The sequence below is a fragment of the Polypterus senegalus genome, chromosome 11, assembly GCF_016835505.1.
Source record: "Polypterus senegalus isolate Bchr_013 chromosome 11, ASM1683550v1, whole genome shotgun sequence".
Classification (NCBI taxonomy): Eukaryota; Metazoa; Chordata; class Cladistia; order Polypteriformes; family Polypteridae; genus Polypterus; species Polypterus senegalus.
The window spans coordinates 166,241,395-166,263,212 of record NC_053164.1 but is presented as its reverse complement, the minus strand read 5'-3'; the positions used below and the strand labels follow the sequence as shown (position 1 = coordinate 166,263,212).

Genomic DNA, 21,818 nt, shown 5'->3' with positions numbered 1-21,818 from the left:
GTTTTTTGATAAAAAATTTTGCATAATTTATCCAGCAGGCAGTCCACTTAAAGCTAATTTCAGTAGTTTGTAATGAATATTGTACTTTAGTGGGACTGTCACTTTGATGGATGTTTCTTCCTGTTTAGGTTGCACAGTGAAATTGTTAAATTTTAGATATTTGTACTACTGGTGCTATATAGTGCAAGCTCCTTCCTAAAATGCAAGATTAGCATTTTACCCTTACAGTACATGTTACTTTTTAGAATGCTGTGTGTTAAGTTTTTACTTGCTGTCTGTAGCACCTGATTTTAACAAAAACTACTAAGATTTAACCAACAGTCCAGACAAAGAGTACTTTATTTGATTTATTTCCTGTGTGTAATCAATGGGGTTGTGGAGTAAATGTATAATATGAACAGAGTTCTTTAAAAGCAAATTTGATAACATTTCACATTTTTGTATTAGATAGTTTTGTAATGAACTAGTAATACTGAAGACTCTGAACAAAAATAAGTGGGTTAAGAAAATATATAGATAATTGTATATATTGATCATATCTGAATAATGTCAAATGACAGTAAGTGATAATCATTTATTACGTGCTTAGCACAGCAGTGCTACAATATAAAGTATTATACTGTAGATTTGTACATTTTATATCTTTGATCTCTTTCATATTCAGGTTGCAGTGATCCTAGAATAAAAAGAACAAAGCCATGCCAGTTAAGTGGTATGTTTCAATATTTTACTTTACAATCTTTTTAAATGGTAAATAAACACATATTCGGTAAAATACACTTTCAGTTAGTTATGATAACAAGGTCAAAGCCTGTCATAGTTTTGGGTTATATGTTGCTTGCTGTTTCTTTTTTAATAATGTCTAACCTTACTATCATATTCTCTGGTGGTCATCACTGGCACATATCACCCAAAATTACTGGAAACCTTCATATAGATTCCAAAAGTAATTTTTTTAACTCATTTGTTAAAAAAAACCTGTTTGTCCTTCTTTTTTAAGAATATGTTTTAATTAAAGAAATTCCACGTCTTTTTTGTGTTATTATTCATTCAGAAAAGTCTGGCTTCGTTGGCCAATACTCCAGTGTATTTTTCTTTCCTTAAACTCAAATTTGGTGCCTGATTTTCCAAATTAAAAAACACAACATTTTTCATGTGGTGTGTCTACAATTGGATACAGCGTTTCAAAACTTAGTTTTTCAGTGAAAAAGAAAGCACTTTCATGACATCAGTCAAACTAGTCAACTAATTTATATCATCTAAACCGCAGACAGCTGAAACAGTAAAGTTTCAAATTGCATGTACTGTAATTTTATTCAGACCTTTGCTATGGTGGCTAGTGAAAGACAGTATTTTTGTTTCCATGTGGAAGAGACAGGTTGCAATTAGTTTTCATGTTTAAAATGTATGTATGTGTGTAAATAAATTCACAATAAAAGAGAATTGTCACCTGTTTCAGGAGGGTAAAGGAGAGGTAATGAAATTCATACCCTTAGGGTAAACTGCTGTGTATAATTGCATGCAAATATATTGTTCAAATGGCATGTTTTATGGAATCACTAAGTGAAAAGGAGTTAATCAAATTTCTGCATATAAACATGAAAATTGAAGTTCTTGAACATTCTATTGCTTTTAATATGTATGTTCAACTAGGATTACCCTGTTTTCCTTTATATTCATGAAATAAAAGTGATGAAAGCACAAATATAGAGGAGATAGGGTAAAGGAATAAGGAACTTTCAAATATACATTTGCTAAGCTCATGTTTTAATTACAGAGAAAACCAAATTCTGTAGTTCTACACTGTATTAATGCCTGTACACAGTCCACTTTAGCTGTGGTGTACAGTTTGAAGAGTTACAAGACGTAGAACTTGTGTGGTGCCTGGGTTGCCTGCAGCTGGCATCTCCTTCTTGAATCCGGGTCTTTGGTAGTCCTGAATCGAGATGGACTGTTGCAATCCCTGCATTCAAGAACAAGATTGATACATCATAGTGCATAGTGCTATTTTATTCAACCAGTGCTAAAACTGCAGGTACAACACTCTTCAATAAATTATCAATAAAATCCACGGTGCAGTGAAATGTCTTAAAACTGTGTAATAAACTAAGTCCATGATACATAAAATTAAGGTTAAAACCAAACTGAATCAGCCTTCGTGCTGTACACCAGTGCTCTTTCTCTCTCTCTCTCTGTCATTAATATCCCCTGCTCATTGCAATGGGTATTCTCAGCAGGGCTGAGAACCGTGCAATTGCTGTCAACTTTCTTTTGGCTCAAGATCTTGACCATCATCCTTCAGTGCCCATTGTCGATCTGCTGGTGGGGTTCCCTGACTGCAATGCCTCCATCTCACAGCACTGGCTCCATCACCTAATTCACTTTTCCTTTCTGTCTTTCTCAGAGTTCCTCTGTTGTTTTTTTTTCTCTCTCTCTCTCTGTCCTTCTCAGACTGGCTGTAGGGGTCTCATTAACGACCTTTGGAACGCCAACAAGGGAGAGCTGAGCTTATCATACTCTTACCCATGAACCAATAATCAGCCACTTTACCCTATAATGCTCCATGGCTGTGTGGGTTTTCTCCCACAAACCCACACTCATGGGATCTGAGCTATACTATTACCTGCACTAATCTGCCATGGACCAATACCACAGCTCAATATTAAAAAAAACAAAACCAAATTATGAAATTAATTTTCATTGTCATATGTATGATATGTTTAAGAGACCTGAAAATGTCTGTCATGTTGTTTCATTTTGATCTGCTGTTTCTGATGAGAGTCACCATAGCAACAGAGTGAGTTGTGGCTGTTAGCAGCAAGGTCTCCTTCTGAGTTATTCCCATGCCAACCACTTCAACTGGCTTGATTTGATACAGAGGAGCAGGAGTTCTACTCCAAGGTCTTCTTGGGCTGTTGAACTCCTCACCCTGTCCGTCAGGAACACTGCAAAAGTTTCATTACTACCACCCTTTTCCAGGACTTCATTCTTTGGGTCACTGTCCAAAACTTGCAACTATAGTTGACTGTGATTCCCTGAGTTGACTAGTAAATTGAAAACTTTGCCAGAGTACTTTATTCCCATTTCACCATCACTGTCCAACATTATGCTGCTGCTGAGTTGATCAGCTGGTCAGTGTCACAGGTTTCTTTTTTCTCAGGCATGAGCAAGGCATTGAGTACTGTATGTAAATTTCTTCAGTTGGGGCAGCTGCTTCCTGCTCACTTGTAGACAGTCAGACACTCTATTTTAGGTGAGGGCTATGGCCTTGTCTGTACTGTGTCACATGTTTCTGTAAAACACTACAATGTGTAGCAAAAACCACAGTCATATAAAAACAAACAACAATAGCTTCATGAAAGTCCATAATTAATCCATTATCAAATTAATATTCCAGTATGCAAATATATACAGAGGTAGTAAGTGTACAGAGTATTTGCTTAAAAAGAAGGTAGACTTTATAACTAGCTTAATAGAAATTCAGAGTATATTAATATTTTGCTCTCTATTACTAGAAGAAGCACCTGCCATTGTCCAGATAAGTAATTTTAAGCTCTGGTCCATTTGTTTCCTAGTCTGGCTTCAGTTTGTTTTTGTGTTTCACTTGCTGTGAGCCACCAGGTGTCACTGTCATTCAACTGTAGTTAAAAATGAAAAAAAAAAAAACCAAAGGTGCAAATTTTGTGCTGGGACAAAGTCTGTGGTCTTCAACTAATTAAATGAGAGAGGTGTGCAAATTTTGGCAGAGATCTGTCCAATGTAGTGAATTTGCATACCATATACACACACATACAGATATTGAGTTTTATGTAGCTGATATCTTATAATTGACGTGGCTACTGATTTTTAGGAAAATAACACTAATTTAATCATAGTTATGTTAAAGCTTGACATTTGTGATTTAACATTTCTAGGAAACTTATGGGAACCAAATATTACACTTGAGACAAATGAAAAAGAGGCTTCTGTTTATTTTAAGTTGGAACCTGATGCGCAAAAGTATGTAGTTTTTATGAAGAGCTTTTATGATGGAAGTCAGTGTTCTGAGAAAAAAGAAGAAATCACTAACATTACATTCTCTGTAAGTGTAACATTTTCCAGTCTTTTCTGTTCAACAGTTGCTTTATTTTCATAATATGAATTGTTTACTTGTTTACATATTGTGCATATGTACAGTATTACATTTTCTGTTTAATTTGGAATGAATATTTTTAAAGTATGGTGGGATAATTGGAGCACCCATTGAAAAGTCTAAAAGAAGCTGGGAGAACATGCCATGTCCAGTGAGTGTGCTGGGATGAGAACTGTGTATTCTGGAGTTGTTAAGCAGCTGTACTAACCACTGCACCAAAGTATTCCCGAGATTTTAGTTGTTTGATACAAACATGAAAACACATTGTTGATGTACTGCTATTAAAAGCACAATTTCTTCTTCTGGGTATACATTTCTCCAGCCTCACCATGTTGTTCACAATACTTTTAAATTTAAATTTGTTATTAGTCTTTTAGTACAAAGTGGAAACATCAAATGAAAATATACACTGTGCTTTCTTTGTTAAAAACATTGTGTGGCTACAGTGTGGATACAGATAAAGCAATGGATATTATGCAAAACAAAGTAATTGCCCTAATTCTTATTTTAAAAAGTTGTTGTATGTGAACGCTGGCCCCGGCACAGACAGACGGACAACATTTTCTCACCCATCACACTGTTTATTATGTACACTATGTACAAGTTATCGTGCACTCACAAAACCCCAGTGCTGCTGGCACTGATTCCCCCAAGTCCAGGGCCCACAGTCCTTGTGCCTTCCTGGCCGCCTCCAGTCCTTCCACAAGCTCAGTCCTTCTGCCTCCCGACTTCCACCGCTGACTGGAGGGAGGCGCCCCTTTTATGGGGAGCGGATGGGCTCCAGCTTCTTCCGGCACTTAACGGTGGCCACACCCTGTGTGGCGGAAGTGCCGGCTGCGCACCCGGAAGCCGTCCGTGTCTCCCCGGTCGTCTTCCCCCCGGCACTTCCTGGTGTGGGGGAAGTGCCGGGCTCCCGGAATAAACAGGCACTGGGGCGCCGCCTGGCGGTGGCCACGGGTCCCTACAGGGCTGGGCTTCCAAGCCCTGTACCCGAGGCCCCCTGTCTAACCAGGACGGACGCCCCCACTCGGTCTGGAGGAGGCACTCGCCCTCCTCTGGTCCTCCAAGGCGTCCCGGCCGGGCTCTATCCCCGGCCAAAGACCACATGGGGTAAACCGGCATCGGGGCGCCGCCTGGCGGTGACCACGGGCCCCTACAGGGTAGGGCTTCCATGCCCTCGACCCGTGGCTCCCAACAGAACCAGGACGGACGCCCCCTCACGGTCTGGAGGAGGCACAAGCCCTCCTCACGTCCTCCTGGGCGTCCTGGCCAGGGGCCACATGTATCAAACGTATATTTAAACATTTGGGGAGAGAGAATTTATTTATTCCATAGCAGTAATAGCTATTGAATAAATAAATAAACATAGCCGGAGTTTTACCATCATTCAATAGATTTTTTACATTTATAGAGTAGATATTAGCAGTTATTTTCTTGTTTCAGAAAGGTGTTCAAACTTGACCAGATTTATAAAATAAACGTTAAAACATTAAGATGTTAATTATCGATTGATTTATACTGTAATTGTAAGAGTCATACTTCAGATGTTTGTAGTGATACCCTCAGATGATTAAAGTGATAATTTAAGCAGTGGTATTTCATTTTAAAAATGTTTCTTTGATGTTTTTATTTATAATAATGCTGCAGGAAAATTTGAAAATGGCCAGTGTGAAAATGTCAACATCTGGTTGGAAGAGAAGTTGTTGCAACTATTCCGTGATGGTAAGTTTCTTAGGTGCAATAGTTTTCCAAACAAAGGTAAATAATACGAAAGCTAAAAAGTGCTAAATGCAAATTTCAAATAAACTTTAAAAAATTTTTGATGCAGCAAGTAGTAGTGTAGGTTAAAGAATTCTGCATATCATTCATATACATTACAACATGATTACAGTTGTCACAATTTGTGTTTTTAGAGAAAACATGATGCTACTCCTTCTGTCTCACTTCAAACTAAAGAATCTGATGCCAAATTTATTAACCTAATACATCCATAGCACATTCATGCAATGGTAGACAAATAAACAATTTCCATCCACCTTTACCTTTTATATAACACAGTGAGGAACTGGTTATGTTATCAGTCAAAAGGAATTCCATTTTAATTGTTCACAACCAATAAACATCTTGAAACAGGTGCTGTGTTGGGAAAAAACAGTTTTTTAGCAGAACTTCCCCCCTCCACACACTTCTCAGCTCCATCTGCATGGCACATGTAAATTGTGTGTCTTTTCCTTGTCTAAGAAACCTCCCCTTCTTTACATGTCGGTCCACATTATTGATAAGTGGTGCTGTTTGTCTACACCGTTCATAGGTTCTGTTGGAGACCTTCATTTGCATACAATAGCATGCTTCAAACAGGCTGATGCCACTCATTGTCTTCTGGCTTTTGTCAATGGTGTGCGGCAGGTTAGCATAGTGTACTTAGCACAGTGTTATTATTGACAGATAAAAATACACGGGTTGCCTACCTTTTTTCTATAGCATCGCCAAATTTCAGTCAAAGCAGCCAGTAGTTTATAATAGTTTAACGTAAACCATTTTTCATTAGTTATATCAAAAGGAATCAAACCTAGGAACGTTGTTAAAATTCCGTTCTAAAATATTCTATAGTTTTTATAATTTATCGCAGCATGAAAGAAAATGCAGGCTTTGAACGGAGCTTATAAAGTTATGCAGCACAATACCTCATGTACTGTATACAAGAAAGTTCCTTACATAAATCAATACCTAAGAAATAAGTAATACTGCCTGAACAGCAAACAAAAACGACTTCAGTTCTATAGTGCCTAGATATCTTCAGTAATTATTTGAATAGTATTTCTACATGTACTACAATTAATTTGCATCTGTAGATTTTTGCTAATTGTAGTAAAAAATAATATATATTTATTGCATATACTTTTATATTCATTTAAAAATAACTAAATAGATTTTATTCTTGATAGGGTACAGATTACAGTTTTCTTCTGATTCTAAATACATTATTTGTACCTGTTTCTAGTCTGACTTTATTCCTTATTTGAATTTGAGAATTTCATTATATCTTGTCTATTGTACATTTCTAAAGCAATGTACTGTATTTGTAGTAGTGTGTTTGTGTAATTATTCAATAAGAATTAATTGTACAAGGAAAAGCACATTATTGTGTAACTTCATTTTGAATTATAAAAAGTGAAATTCATAATGAGATTATTGTTGATGCTCTTGTCTTTTTCAGATTCAACCCTTTTTTTTCAAATGTAAAAATGACTGTGTACGTCATGTTAAAACATTTAATAAGTGTAAGTTTCACTTTTTTCAAATAGCTTTCTAAATACAATATTTGAGCATCATAATCCTATTTCATGAATGTGTATCAGGTAGAATAAGCTGACATGGATGTAACATTATGAAACCATTCCTACACTGGAATAAAATGAATAAAATAAACTATATACAGTACAATGTGATTTAAAGTACACACTCTCTCTTTCTGTGTAAATGTGTATGTATATGCGTGTGTGTGTATTGCATCCGTACTTTGTTTTTTTCACATGACACCATCCATCCATCCATCCATCCTCTTTCGTTTATCCAGGGTCGGGTTGCGGGGGCAGCAGGTTAAGCAGAGAGGCCCAGACTTCCCTCTCCCCGGCCACTTCTTTTAGCTCTTCCTAGAGAATCCCAAGGGATTACCAGGGCAGCCGGGAGACAGTCCCTCCAGCGTGTCCTGGGTCTTCCCCGGGGCCTCCTCCCGGTTAGAACGTGCGTCCAGGAGGCATCCTGATCAGATGCCCAAGCCACCTCATCTGACTCCTCTCGATGCGGAGGAGCAGCGGCTCTACTCTGAGCCCCTCCCGGATGACTGAGCTTCTCACCCTATCTTTAAGGGAAAGCCCAGACACCCTGCGGAGGAAACTAATTTCAGCCACTTGTATTTGCGATCTCGTTCTTTCGGTCACTACTCATAGCTCATGACCATAGGTGAGAGTAGTAACGAAGATCGACTGGTAAATTGAGAGCTTTGCCTTACGGCTCAGCTTCTGTTTCACCACGACAGACTGATGCAGAGCCCGCATGCTCCATTCTTCCTTCACTTGTGAACAAGACCCCAAGATACATGAACTCCTCCACTTGGGGCAGGATCTTGCCTCCAACCCTGAGAGGGCACTCCACCCTTTTCCGGCTAAAACCATGGTCTCGGATTTGGAGGTGCTGATTCCCATCCCAGCCGCTTCACACTCGGCTGCGAACCGATTCAGCAAGAGCTGAAGATCACGGCCTGATGAAGCAAACAGGACAACATCATCTGCAAAAAGCAGTGACCCAATCCTGAGTCCACCAAACCGGACCCCTTCAACACCCTGGCTGCGCCTAGAAATTCTCTCCATAAAAGATTTGAACAGAATTGGTAACAAAGGGCAGTCCTGGCGGAGTCCAACTCTCACTGGAAATGGGTTTGACTTACTGCCGGCAATGCAGACCAAGCTCTGACACTGGTTCTACAGGGATCGAACAGCCCTTATCAAGGGGTCCGGTACCCCATATTCCCAGAGCACCCCCCCACAGGATTCCCCAAGGGACACGGTCGAACGCCTTTTCCAAGTCCACAAAACACACACAGACTGGTTGGGCAAACTCCCATGCACCTTCCAGGACTCTGCTAAGGGTGTAGAGCTGGTCCACTGTTCTTTCACATGACACTTTATTTATAATTGAGACCTGGACTATGGAGGGTATATAACTGTTCATTAATTACTATTCTTCACATATTTTCTTTTGTGATTGTGTGATATCTTTCGGTTGACATTTTCTAGCAATTTAGGGTATCTTTACTCACAAAGGTAAACAATAAGAATCATGCAGTGTAAAAGAAGTGTTAGATAATGGAACTGGTTTAGATTTTACTTATAAGTATGGGGAAACAAAGAGTTTTGGATAAATCAGAGTTGGCAAGAACTGTGGAGTAAGCAAATGCTTGTTGCATAGGGTATGTTGAAAGTTCAGTGTCTGTTCCATTTACCATAATGTAAGTAATTTAAAATGAAAGGACAGAACAGATAATAAAGAGATGGTACTCTATCAGGTAAACCCAGTTTAATTGCCAGATTGTTCCAACAGTAAATAGACAAAACAAGGTTGGTATAAAAAAGCAGTAAAAAGACAAAAAGTTGTTGTAGTGCTGCAGACTCACCATTTGGCAAGGAAAAGGAAACTCAGTAGCACAGTCTGCTGTCTAGAAGCTGTTTAGTGATGTCCTGAGGAGATATGGTGAATTTATTTATTTGGTCCAGAAGGGTTGGGGTGGAAGTTATGCCAGTCTTCTTTTGGTTTGTGGTCTTCATTTCTAAAGAGTGAAACAGAAATAGTGTGAATAAATATTCCACTCTCTTGTGTACCCAGAAAATAGTCCCTCAAAAAAAAAAAGCTTCAGAGTTCAACACTGGTCATCTATTAATAGCTATTAAATGAAATCAGCAGCAAAACAGGTGCTTAAGGACAGTACAAAGCAGGAACAATGCCACTGGTGGTTCTCTCAGTCTGACAGAGAAGCTTAAACCATTCAATTTTCTTAATGGGCAATATCTTGGTCTTGATTTCTGGTTGATGGTGACATACTAGTTTCACCACCAATTCCAAGTTTTTTTTCTAATTGTTTGATGGATTTATTATGTTAAACGGTATTCATAATCTGTGTATGAAATCTATTCATTATCTACATAATTGTACCTTTTTCAGAAATATAGTTTTTAACACTAGCATATGGAGCCTACACAATCTGACAGAATTCTGTTTTAGTTTTAAGATCATCTGACAGGAGATGATAAGAAAAGATCAGTGAACCAGCAGCTGGAATACTTCATAATCTTAACAAAAACCCCATAGTCATATTAACTGTGTCTGTTTATTTTTTTCTCATTCTCAGTTTGGTACTCCTATATATAAATAATTATTTAATGCTTTGTTAACACTTAAAGATAACTACAATTTAATTTTTCTTTTTAGTAATTACTTGCAAAGTGAAGCTTAAAGTCCCATTATCTGGTGTAATAGTAAATCTGTTTATTAATGCCTGCTTAGCTGTGTTTGAAATGCATTAAGGAAATAAAAATGACTCCACTTTAATAAAAGTAATGTTTTCTTTTTATTTTTCATATTTTGCAGGTGTCAACACATTAATAGGTAACACAACTATTTTAAAGTGTCTTGCTTTTTCATTGTTATTGTGTAAAAGTCACAACGGTGACTTTTAAAAATAAGCCAGGAAGACAGTTTTCAGCAGGCAACTGCAAGCATGAATATTATGATCCTATTTCATGCACTGTAGAAGCAGTGCTTTGCTGGATGTTTTAACTCCAAAGACAGTTGTTCAATTATAAAATTTAGTTTACCATTACATCCATCCATCCATCCATCTATTATCCAACCCGCTATATCCTAAGTACAGGGTCATGAGGGTCTGCTGGAGCCAATCCCAGCCAACACAGGGTGCAAGGCAGGAAACAAACCCCAGGCAGGGTGCCAGCCCACTGCAGGGCACACTCACACACTAGAGACAATTTAGGATCGCCAATGCGCCTAACCAGCATGTCTTTGGACTGTGGGAGGGAACCGGAGTACCCAGAGGAAACCAATGCAGACACGGGGTGAACATGCAAACTCCACACGGGGAGGACCCGGGAAGTGAACCTGGATCTCCTAACTGCGTGGCATCAGTGCTACCCACTGCGCCACCATGCTGCCTACCATTACATATAATTTTTCTAAGTTATCTGGGATGTTAAAAAATAAATATGGCATGAGCATGAAAGGAATCAGCCCTGAGTGGGATACCAGTCCATCACACAATGCTCTCATACACAAACCTACAATAACAAAGGGAGGTTGTGGAATTGGTGAGCAAAGCAAGCAGAGGGCGAACCCCCTGTACATTATATGAAATCGAATAACGTTAAAATGCCGTTGTGTCATATTATTGTACTAATATTGTTATTAACGTGTTACTCTATTTCAAAAATGATTAATTTATATCATGTTCGTATTATGCTAAATTTAAAAAATGATTAATTTATATGATGTTTGTATTATGCTAATGTCCATCCATCCATCCATCCTCTTCCACTTATCTGAGGTCGGGTCGCGGGGGCAGCAGCTTAAGCAGAGAGGCCCAGACTTCCCTCTCCCCGGCCACTTCTTCCAGCTCTTCCGGGAGAATCCCAAGGCGTTCCCAGGCCAGCCGGGAGACATAGTCCCTCCAGCGTGTCCTGGGTCTTCCCCGGGGCCTCCTCCCGGTTGGACGTGCCCGGAACACCTCACCAGGGAGGCGTCCAGGAGGCATCCTGATCAGATGCCCGAGCCACCTCATCTGACTCCTCTCGATGCGGAGGAGCAGCGGCTCTACTCTGAGCCCCTCCCGGATGACTGAGCTTCTCACCCTATCTTTAAGGGAAAGCCCAGACACCCTGCGGAGGAAACTCATTTCAGCCGCTTGTATTCGCAATCTCGTTCTTTCGGTCACTACCCATAGCTCATGGCCATAGGTGAGGGTAGGAGCGTAGATCGACTGGTAAATTGAGAGCTTTGCCTTACGGCTCAGCTCCTTTTCACCACGACAGACCGATGCAGAGCCCGCATCACTGCGGATGCCGCACCGATCCCCTGTCGATCTCACGCTCCATTCTTCCCTCACTCGTGAACAAGACCCCGAGATACTTGAACTCCTCCATTTGGGGCAGGATCTCCCCCCCAACCCTGAGAGGGCACTCCACCCTTTTCCGGCTGAGGACCATGCTCTCGGATTTGGAGGTGCTGATTCTCATCCCAGCCGCTTCACACTCAGCTGCAACCGATCCAGAGAGCTGAAGATCACGGCCTGATGAAGCAAACAGGACAACATCATCTGCAAAAAGCAGTGACCCAATCCTGAGTCCACCAAACCGGACCCCTTCAACACCCTGGCTGCCTAGAAATTCTGTCCATAAAAGTTATGAACAGAATCGGTGACAAAGGGCAGCCCTGGCGGAGTCCAACTCTCACTGGAAGCGGGCTCGACTTACTGCCGCAATGCGGACCAAGCTCTGACACCGTTGTACAGAGACCGAACAGCTCTTATCAGGGGTCCGGTACCCCATACTCCCGAGCACCCCCACAGGATTCCCGAGGGACACGGTCGAATGCCTTTTCCAAGTCCACAAAACACATGTAGACCGGTCGGGCAAACTCCCATGCACCCTCCAGGACTCTGCTAAGGGTGAAGAGCTGGTCCACTGTTCCGCGACCAGGACTAAAACCACACTGTTCCTCCTGAATCCGATGTTCGACTATCCGACGGACCCTCCTCTCCAGAACCTCCGAATAGACTTTTCCAGGGAGGCTGAGGAGTGTGATCCCTCTATAGTTGGAACACACCCTCCGGTCCCCTTTTAAAGAGGGGACCACCACCCCGTCTGCCAATCCAGAGGCACTGTCCCGATGTCCATGCGATGTTGCAGAGGCGTGTCAACCAAGACAGTCCTACAACATCCAGAGCCTTAAGGAACTCCGGCGATCTCATCCACCCCGGGCCCTGCCACCAAGGAGTTTTTTGGCCACCTCGGTGACTTCAGTCCCAGAGATGGGAGAGCCCACCTCAGAGTCCCCAGGCTCTGCTTCCTCATTGGAAGGCATGTTAGTGGGATTGAGGAGGTCTTGAAGTACTCCTCCCACCGACCCAGCGTCCGAGTCGAGGTCAGCAGCGCACCATCCCCACCATATATGGTGTTGACACTGCACTGCTTCCCCTCCTGAGACGCGGACGGTGGACCAGAATCTCCTCGAAGCCGTCGAAAGTCGCTCTCCATGGCCTCTCCAAACTCCTCCCATGCCCGAGTTTTGCCTCAGCAACAACCGGCCGCGTTCCGCTTGGCCTGCGGTACCTATCAGCTGCCTCCAGAGACCCACAGGACAAAAAGTCCTATAGGACTCCTTCTTCAGCTTGACGGCATCCCTCACGCGGTGTCCACCAACGGGTTCGGGATTGCCGCCACGACAGGCACCGACCACCTTGCGGCCACAGCTCCGGTCAGCCGCCTCAACAATAGAGGCACGGAACATGGCCCATTCGGACTCAATGTCCCCACCTCCCTCGGGGCGTGGTTGAAGTTCTGCCGGAGGTGGGAGTTGAAGCTACTTCTGACAGGGGACTCTGCCAGCCGTTCCCAGCAGACCCTCACAACACGTTTGGGCCTACCAGGTCTGACCGCATCTTCCCCCACCATCGAAGCCAACTCACCACCAGGTGGTGATCAGTTGACAGCTCCGCCCCTCTCTTCACCCGAGTGTCCAAGACATATGGCCGCAAGTCCGGCGACACGACCACAAAGTCGATCATCGACCTGAGGCCTAGGGTGTCCTGGTGCCAAGTGCACATATGAACACCCTTATGCTTGAACATGGTGTTCGTTATGGACAATCCGTGACGAGCACAGAAGTCCAATAACAAAACACCGCTCGGGTTCAGATCGGGGGGGCCATTCCTCCCAATCACGCCCTTCCAGGTCTCACTGTCATTGCCCACGTGAGCATTGAAGTCTCCCAGCAAAACGAGGGAATCCCCAGAAGGTATGCCCTCTAGCAACCCCTCCAGAGACTCCAAAAAGGGTGGATACTCCAAACTGCTGTTGCGCATACGCACAAACAACAGTCAGGACCCTTCCCCACCCGGCGGAGGGAGGCCACCCTCTCGTCCACCGGGGTAAACCCCAATGCACAGGCTCCAAGTCGGGGGGCAATAAGTATGCCCACACCTGCTCGGCGCCTCTCACCGGGGGCAACTCCAGAGTGGTAGAGAGTCCAGCCCCTCTCAAGGAGATTGGTTCCAGAGTCCAAGCTGTGCGTCGAGGTGAGTCCGACTATATCTAGCCGAACCTCTCACCTCGCGCACTAGCTCAGGCTCCTTCCCTTCAGAGAGGTGACATTCCACGTCCCAAGAGCCAGTTTCTGTAGCCGAGGATCAGACCGCCAAGGTCCCCGCCTTCGGCCACCACCCAACTCACACTTCAACCAACCTCCTTGGCCCCTCCCATAGGTGGTGAGCCCATGGGGAGGAGGACCCATGTTACCTCTTCGGGCTGTGCCCGGCCGAGCCCCATGGGTGCAGGCCCGGCCACCAGGCGCTCGCCATCGAGCCCCACCTTCAGGCCTGGCTCCAGGGGGGGCCCGTGACCGCGTCCGGCAAGGGAAAACGTCGTCCAAGGTTTTATTCTTCATCAGAGGTTTATTGAACCGCTCTTTGTCTCATCCCTCACCTAGGACCAGTTTGCCTTGGGTGGCCCTACCAGGGGCATAAAGCCCCGGACAACATAGCTCCTAGGATCATTGGGACACGCAAACCCCTCCACCACGATAAGGTGACGGTTCAAGGAGGAGAACATTATGCTAATGTTAGGTTACCTTATGAAAATCCATGCAGATTTTAAGGGCAAATTCAGTTCATGCCACTGCCAGTAATTAGAATTGTTTTAATGTCAAACATATTATTGGTTATAGTAATTTAAGAGGTATATCTCAACATTAATGCATATACAATAAATTATAATTGTATTCAGTTTCCTTGTGAACTTTACATAATACTCGATAAGATAACATAATATTTCTGCTGCCTCCCACTTCTATGGTTCACATCCTGAGTCTGAGCACCATCTGTGTTGAGTTGTGTATTCATTTGTTTTCCTCTGCCATCACAAAGATTTGCATGATTGGTTAACTAGCAGCTCATAATAGGAAAGAGTGTCGGTGTGTGTTAATAATCCTGAAGCATCCACTTTTGTTACTTCTGCCACCTCAAACTAACATATGCTGTCAATTCACAGGAACATGGGTTCATTTGAAGTCAGACCATCAAGGACTAGAAAATGAAAGCATTATAACATATTTTTTAATTATACAGAATCATTATATTCAACTATCACATAATTTACAAAATAATAATGTTATATTATGTTTTTCTAACAAGGCAGGGAAGAAGATCTTCATTTTTCAGTTCTGTGTTCCTTATAGGGTAGTACTTCACTGCCTTAATGAAATTAGTTGAATATGACATGGACTTGTTGATGCTATGAATGGAATTAAGTCCTTTGTTTTGAAAGTTTAAATATCAAATTCTGAATTCTGATGTTATGTGTTTGCCATCATGTAAATATATGTTACAATCTGTGAACTCTATTGAGATTTTGTTTAGAGCAGGGTAAAGTAGTGCACGTAAATAAAATGTGTCCAGGGTCCAGTACTTTGTTAGACATCATAATACACAAATACAGGGTTTACTTTCACACCAAAATTATATTTGCTTCAGAAAATTCAGCCATTGTTCTTCATCTAAATGGCAATTGATGACAACAATTTTTGCAAACACTCCGGAACTACTGATGGTTTCTGATGAGTATGAAACTCTTTTGCAACAAAACATAGTATATTGCTCCATACCATCATCTGACATAGGTACATTTGCAGATTGGTATTACCAAACTATTTTTAAATTGACTGTAGTGTTCAAAGAGACTGATCTAAACAATACATTAACTGTGTGATTGTTCCTTCATGTTATTGACTGCTGTCTTTGTAGCATGGGTGTTAACAAGAGACTGTTGCATTTTTATTTATTTTCCCAACAAAAAATATCAGAAAATTGTCTACCATTTTTATAAGAATGTAGTAACAGATGTCATTGTCTTTACAGTTCATAATAACAGCTCATATTACTGGGTCATCCCTGTGCTCGGACTGCTCCTCTTCATTATCCCTGCAGTAATATGTATTAAAAAGAAACGAAACAAGGGGTTAGGTAAGTGTATGTATATGTGTGTGTGTGTGTATATGTATGTATATATATATATATATATATATATATATATATATATATATATATATATATATATAGCTTTAATTTCTTGGTGTATTCCAGTTAAGTTATTCTATATTGCATTTGTATGCTTGGAGAAAAGGTTTAGTATTCTTTAAAATTGTACTTTTTTAAATAAATGACATTGATTTAGCCACTAGGTCAGTTTTGTGGGACCAAAACTTAAAATAGTGTTTTAATGTTCTAATTAGGTATTGTACTAAGCACCTCACTCCATCCCATGGAAACTAGCAAGGCTTACTGCTTAACAGGGGATTATGCCAGCTCCTAAATGCAGTATAGGAAGGAGCTCAGGCAAAATAATGAACCCTATATTTTATTTTTGAAATTTGTTATCTTTATGGAGGGCATACATTTTCTAATATTAATTTTTTTTCCAAGGATATTTTTTTATACTATAGTGTGTCTATCATCTTAAGCACAAGTCTGAGAAAATATAATAATTTTATATACAATTTTTTCAGGTGTTAAAATTCAGATGGATGAAGGTAAGTGGATACTTTATTTCTTGAAAATATTAAGACTGACGGTGTTAAGTATGTGTGACATTAGTTTCAATTTGATAAAATTCTGATAATATCTGCAGCTCAATCTACTTTAATTACTAAATGAGATATTAAAAACAGAGGTACTGAAATAATATATTACTTATTACTATTAAATTCTAATTGGTATTTAGCCAAATATGCAAGTTGTGTTAGGATAATGGATGAATGGATGCAAGTTGTAACCCTAAACAGCAGAAACAGGATTATCTTATGGAAGGGTGGGTCAATATTTGACCCTTACATTCAGCCAGTGCTGATTCTGGGCCACTATTCACATTTGAATTGTTGCTTCTCCCGAGGCCTGCCTATTTTTGTAGGGTGCAGAAGTTGCTACACAACATACAGTACTTGCAGCAACATGTCAATAACCTGCTAGCGTTTTGGTTTTTATTTAATTTTAATACAATATGTATATAAACTATTTGGGATCATTCTTGAGTATATTTTAAGTTTAATTCCCTGCGTTTATGTTTTCCTGGTTCTTTTTTGTCCATTTTCCTTTTTTGTGACAAATTTCCTTTGAGCTAATGAATTTCTTTTTGCTTTTCCATGGCTTCATCATGTCTTCAGATTTTGCTAACCTTGTTTGCCTGTGTGTATTTAGGCACACCCCGCTCTTTTTGACTTTCATCATTCACACATCTAGACTAAGTTCCAATCTGGACATTAATTCTAGCACTCAAATAAAGGTACTTCATAGCTGTCAAAATTTATAGTTATGAGCATCAAAAGGTGTGCAGCATTTTGTTTATTTATTGACATTACACCACCAAGCTTTAAAAGGGTACTTTGTTTAAATAAAAGTCTTTAAGGCAATCATACCACATTTGTTGTTAGCTGATGAAGTGTTAGGCTTTTCTGAAATATCTAAAAGCCTAACACCCAATAAAAGAAAGCTAATAAAACACGAGTTTCTTGTATGACTTTTCCAGAATGTATTTACTTAGTTATTTTTATATTTGATATTGAAAGTATATTTAGAATCATTTCCTTTCATTCAGCATGCTAATGAATAATAATATATTGAAAGACAGTTTTAATGTGTCTAGTTCCAAGGTCTTTGAGTTAGAATTAATTGCAAATAGCTTGAATTTTGAATTTTTGTTTATTTACAGATAATGGAAATGATTGCTTAACTGAGCAAGACACCCATCGAAAAGTGTTCATATTGTACTCTCTTGACCACCCAATGTACAAGGAGATTGTACTTAAATTTACTGCATTCTTGAAAGCAGAATGTGGTATAGATGTTGTTCTAGATCTCCTAAATACACAACAAGTTGGAGAAATGGGACACATGAACTGGCTGGCTTGGCAGAAGCAAGAATTTGAGAATTCCTCCAACAAAATACTTATCCTCTGCTCAAAGGGTGTACAAATGAAATGGCAAGCAATGTTGACCCAAGAGACATCACAGCGTGTTATTCTTAAGGAGGATATCAATTCTGAGATGGGGGATATGTTTACTCCTGCTTTAAATCTAATCCTTCCTGATTTCAAGCTCCCAGCACAGTTTGGAAAATATATAATTACATATTTTGATGGTGTGAGCAGTGAGCAGGATATTCCTGACCTTTTTAACATCAGTGTGAAATACAAACTTATGAAACATTTTGAAGAGATCTACTTCCGGATTGTAGACAAGGAGAAACATCAACCAGGCAGGATTCATCATGTACAAGGTATTTCTGCAGATGAGTACTTTAAAAAACCTTGTGGGAGAGAGTTGAGAAATGCAATTGAAGCCTTTCTGGAATATCAGACACAGAACCCTGACTGGTTTCATAATGAGTGTGTGAAGACAGAGAAAGAAGTGACATTAGATGACAAAATTTCAGAAGACCTTGTCATAGGATCCTTCATTAACAATATGATCTATAACATTCCTGGTCAGGTCTGTGTCCTACAACCTATTGTTTCAGAGGTGAAGGAAAATCTTTTATCCCAAGTTGTTCTGCCTAGTGTTGCAGTTGAAGATTGTGAAATGTTTATGTCTGAGCTAAACACACGAGACAGAGAAGAGACCAGTTGTGACAGAGTTGAGCTTCATATTTCCACACAACAAGAAGGCAACTGGAGCTGTTTTACAACTGAACCTTCATTTCGGAAATCTCCAGTTGCTAAGTATGAACAAAATGCCATTGAGCTGCCTCATGAAAAAACTATAATGGACAGTAATGAATCAAGTTTATCATCTGAATCCTGGAAGCAGCTTCAGGATTTCCAAAACATGCAGAACGCACCATTTCCTTTTTCTTTTGCAGAGCAAGAAAGCTTCAATATGTGCAGCACAGAGTTGAATAATGATAAGAGGCAGTCCAGTGAGACAGACCAAGGGTATATGTCATTACTGCCTAACTCTACCTACCAAACTGATCTAGATGATGCTGATGCTGATGCTATAAGTGAACTTATAAAATTGCAGCAAGACTGCTACATGGAAAGCCTGAGAGACTGATTCTTTTACTATATACCATGTGTATCAGATCTGATTAATTAAAAGAAGGTAAATTCATTCCACTAATCAAGAAAACAAATGCAGAGATAGTGGCACTTGATGTTGATGGTGATGTAAAGCTTCCGCATGCTGCATCTACCACTGCTTTCTCTTTGGCTGTTACTTCTCAAACTTATTTCTGGAAGTGATCACAGAACGTTTGCAAACATTGCAGCAAAGATGGTGTCCTTTTGATGACGCTAAACACATTTAGCTGCCTTTAACTTACTAAAGAAGTATTAGTCTTCCACTATGAATGTTGCTGATAGTGACAACTCTAACTCTGCAATATAAGGAACCTGCTGATGGAGTACAACAACACCGTGAATACAACCATGCAAGTTAATTTAAACAAACATGGAACTGATATTGTTTGTATCAAAGAAGAATGGGCAATAGTAATTCTATGAAGTTCTATTTTTCTTGTCATAATTCTGATGTAAATATTAATCAGCAATAACTCAGTGTCCTTAAAATTCAACATAATCCTCGAGAGGACAGTGTGTGGCCAGTATGGTTCCTAAATCTGTTGAATTTTGTTTTGGAGACAATGTGAGCACACAGGGTGTATTTTGACTCACTGGAGCCCGATTCCTTCATCATTACATTTTTAGGGTTCATGGACTAACATATTATCCTGAAAGAAGTCTGCATATGGGGCGACAGGTTTTATTTCCCCTGACAATTAGTCCTTTTACAGATCAACACAGGAAAGTAATGGATCCCACATTTAAGAAAGCCTGAGCTCATGGTCTTTAACTGTTCCTGCTCTACCTCTGAAAAGCTAAAACCACGTCTTGATTTGGTCCACGTCACACATGACTCTCCAGAATAGGTTCTTGCAGCAGTAGATAAGTTTATCCCCACTGGCTCTTTGCGGCACTGATTTCCTTCCTGGATAATTTGCATTATTCACCAGCCTATTATTTCATTCTCATTCTTTGGCACTTTATATATTAGATCTTATTGTATGTATTGCCCTCAGCTTTTTTCTGTTATGTCCACCTAAGATGAACTTTATGTCCTTTACTTTGGCAACAGTTATGCATACAGTTGTAGATATTGGAGAACTAAATGATTCTCAGTTAGAATGATGGAGATGTGTGTTGAAGTAATAGACATTATTAGGGTGTTCACGGCTAATACAGTACCTGTCTCGATAGTCTGCTCTGTTGTTAGTGTGCTTTTTCCTGACTGTTTCTTCTGGTTTATTGGGATGCTGTTTCAGTTTAACCACCATGGGCTTCAGTTTCCCACAATTCCCTATAATTATGTTTTGTATACAGAGGACAGAGAATGGGTAGGGTTGGGGCCAGTAATTCTCATGGTTTTCTTTACTGTTTTATTGTGTATATAGTTTTTATAAATGGGGGTTAAGGGGTATGCAATATTTGTTAGGTTGTGGAATATGTAGGAAAAAGGTTAGGGAATGTGCCGCAATAGTAAAATATTAGAAGTAACTATGAGCGAGCTCCTTAAAGTGGTATTGTCTCATTTAGGTCAGTTACTATTCAGAAATGTCTAGCCACCATGTGTTCCCTGATTCTGATTTTGGCAGCTGATCTTCATCATTGTAAATATAAATGTTATTGGGTCACATCTTCCTCTTCTGGTTAATCAAAGAAATCTGGTGTGATCATTCTCTTAAGAACAACACTGTAAATGAATGTAACTTGTGCCATTTTTGTTATTTGAAACTACAGTTGGGAACTGTAAACTACTATCTTATTTGCATAATCACACATTGCACTTCTTATTTCTTGGATTTTCGCCAGTCGACTTTTATGTTCCAAGGGTAGAAGCTGTTTATCAGCACTGACATAAATGCACCAGTAAGTCTGCTGGTAAATAGGCCCTCCATGCCTCCAATAGGCCCTCCTCTGCTGCTTCGTTGCTTTCCCTTACTCCACGGTTTCTTTACATTAATATGCTAAGTTTGTTTTTGCTTCTGCTTGCTTAGTCCCTCTGCAAAAGAATTTCCTTTTTTTTATCCTTAGCATTAAACAATTTTACATAATGGTGGAGTTGTAGCCTATGCAGGACATGAGAGAGTTCATGAAGGCAAAATTACTTGGAAGTGTTTCACCTACTCTGAACCTTATGGGACTTGTGACTCAAGCTTGTGCTTACACAGAATGAGTATCTTTATGTTTAAGGGGTTTTGAGTCCTCTTATAAATAAACTGCCAAATGTAAAAATGTGTATATCTATTTTATAGTACAATAAATTCACCTTTTTCATTCTTTTATACTTTTTTTTCTGCTTTTTATATTATATATTCAACAGAGTGTCTTTTCATAATTAGGGAAAAAGCTTAACTAACATTATTTTTGGAAATTTCTTCAATAATTGATGTTTGTGATAGGTGCAGCAGCTAAGCAGTGGTAGATGAACTAGAAATTCTGAATAATGATGGATGCTGTTTGTAATGCCAGTAAATGGACAGCACCATTTCATTTAACATTTTGTCTTCTATATAAGGATACATTTTATTTTTAGTACAAGGTGATATGACTTGTGATAGGACATGGAAATCCATCATGGATGAAAGTGCTCACAGAAAATGCCGATGTGAAATTGGAAAACCACAACTACCCATGGCAGTTGTGTGGTGATTTTCTTGTAGTCGCCATAAAAATGCAATGAATAGTGAGGTTTCTTGGATTCCTACTGGTCTGTGTTGTCTGCCTGCTTCAGGTCGACTAAGGGGGGTGTTGATGAGTGGGCAGCGCTGTGATTGCTTCCTGAGACTCCTTTCAAGAC

The 21,818-nt window shown here is 40.2% G+C and overlaps 2 protein-coding genes across 2 annotated transcripts in view; both read left to right on the top strand.

Moving 5' to 3' along the window:
- Nucleotides 1-15,914, top strand: part of LOC120539694 (interleukin-17 receptor A-like) — a 76,083-nt gene extending 60,169 nt beyond the window's left edge. Inside the window, exons 6-10 of the mRNA XM_039770063.1 lie at nt 665-712; nt 3,915-4,081; nt 5,780-5,854; nt 10,277-10,294; nt 15,828-15,914. Coding sequence (XP_039625997.1) covers nt 665-712; nt 3,915-4,081; nt 5,780-5,854; nt 10,277-10,291 — 305 coding nt within the window. The 3' untranslated portion in view covers nt 10,292-10,294; nt 15,828-15,914. The remainder of the gene's footprint in view (nt 1-664; nt 713-3,914; nt 4,082-5,779; nt 5,855-10,276; nt 10,295-15,827) is intronic.
- LOC120539693 (interleukin-17 receptor A-like) lies at nt 14,460-21,303 on the top strand. Its single transcript, XM_039770062.1, has 3 exons — nt 14,460-15,932; nt 16,475-16,498; nt 17,674-21,303. The coding sequence occupies exons 1-3, from the start codon at nt 15,689-15,691 to the stop codon at nt 19,014-19,016; spliced, it is 1,611 nt and encodes a 536-aa protein (XP_039625996.1). The 5' UTR covers nt 14,460-15,688; the 3' UTR covers nt 19,017-21,303.
- The last annotated feature ends 515 nt before the right edge of the window (nt 21,304-21,818 follow it).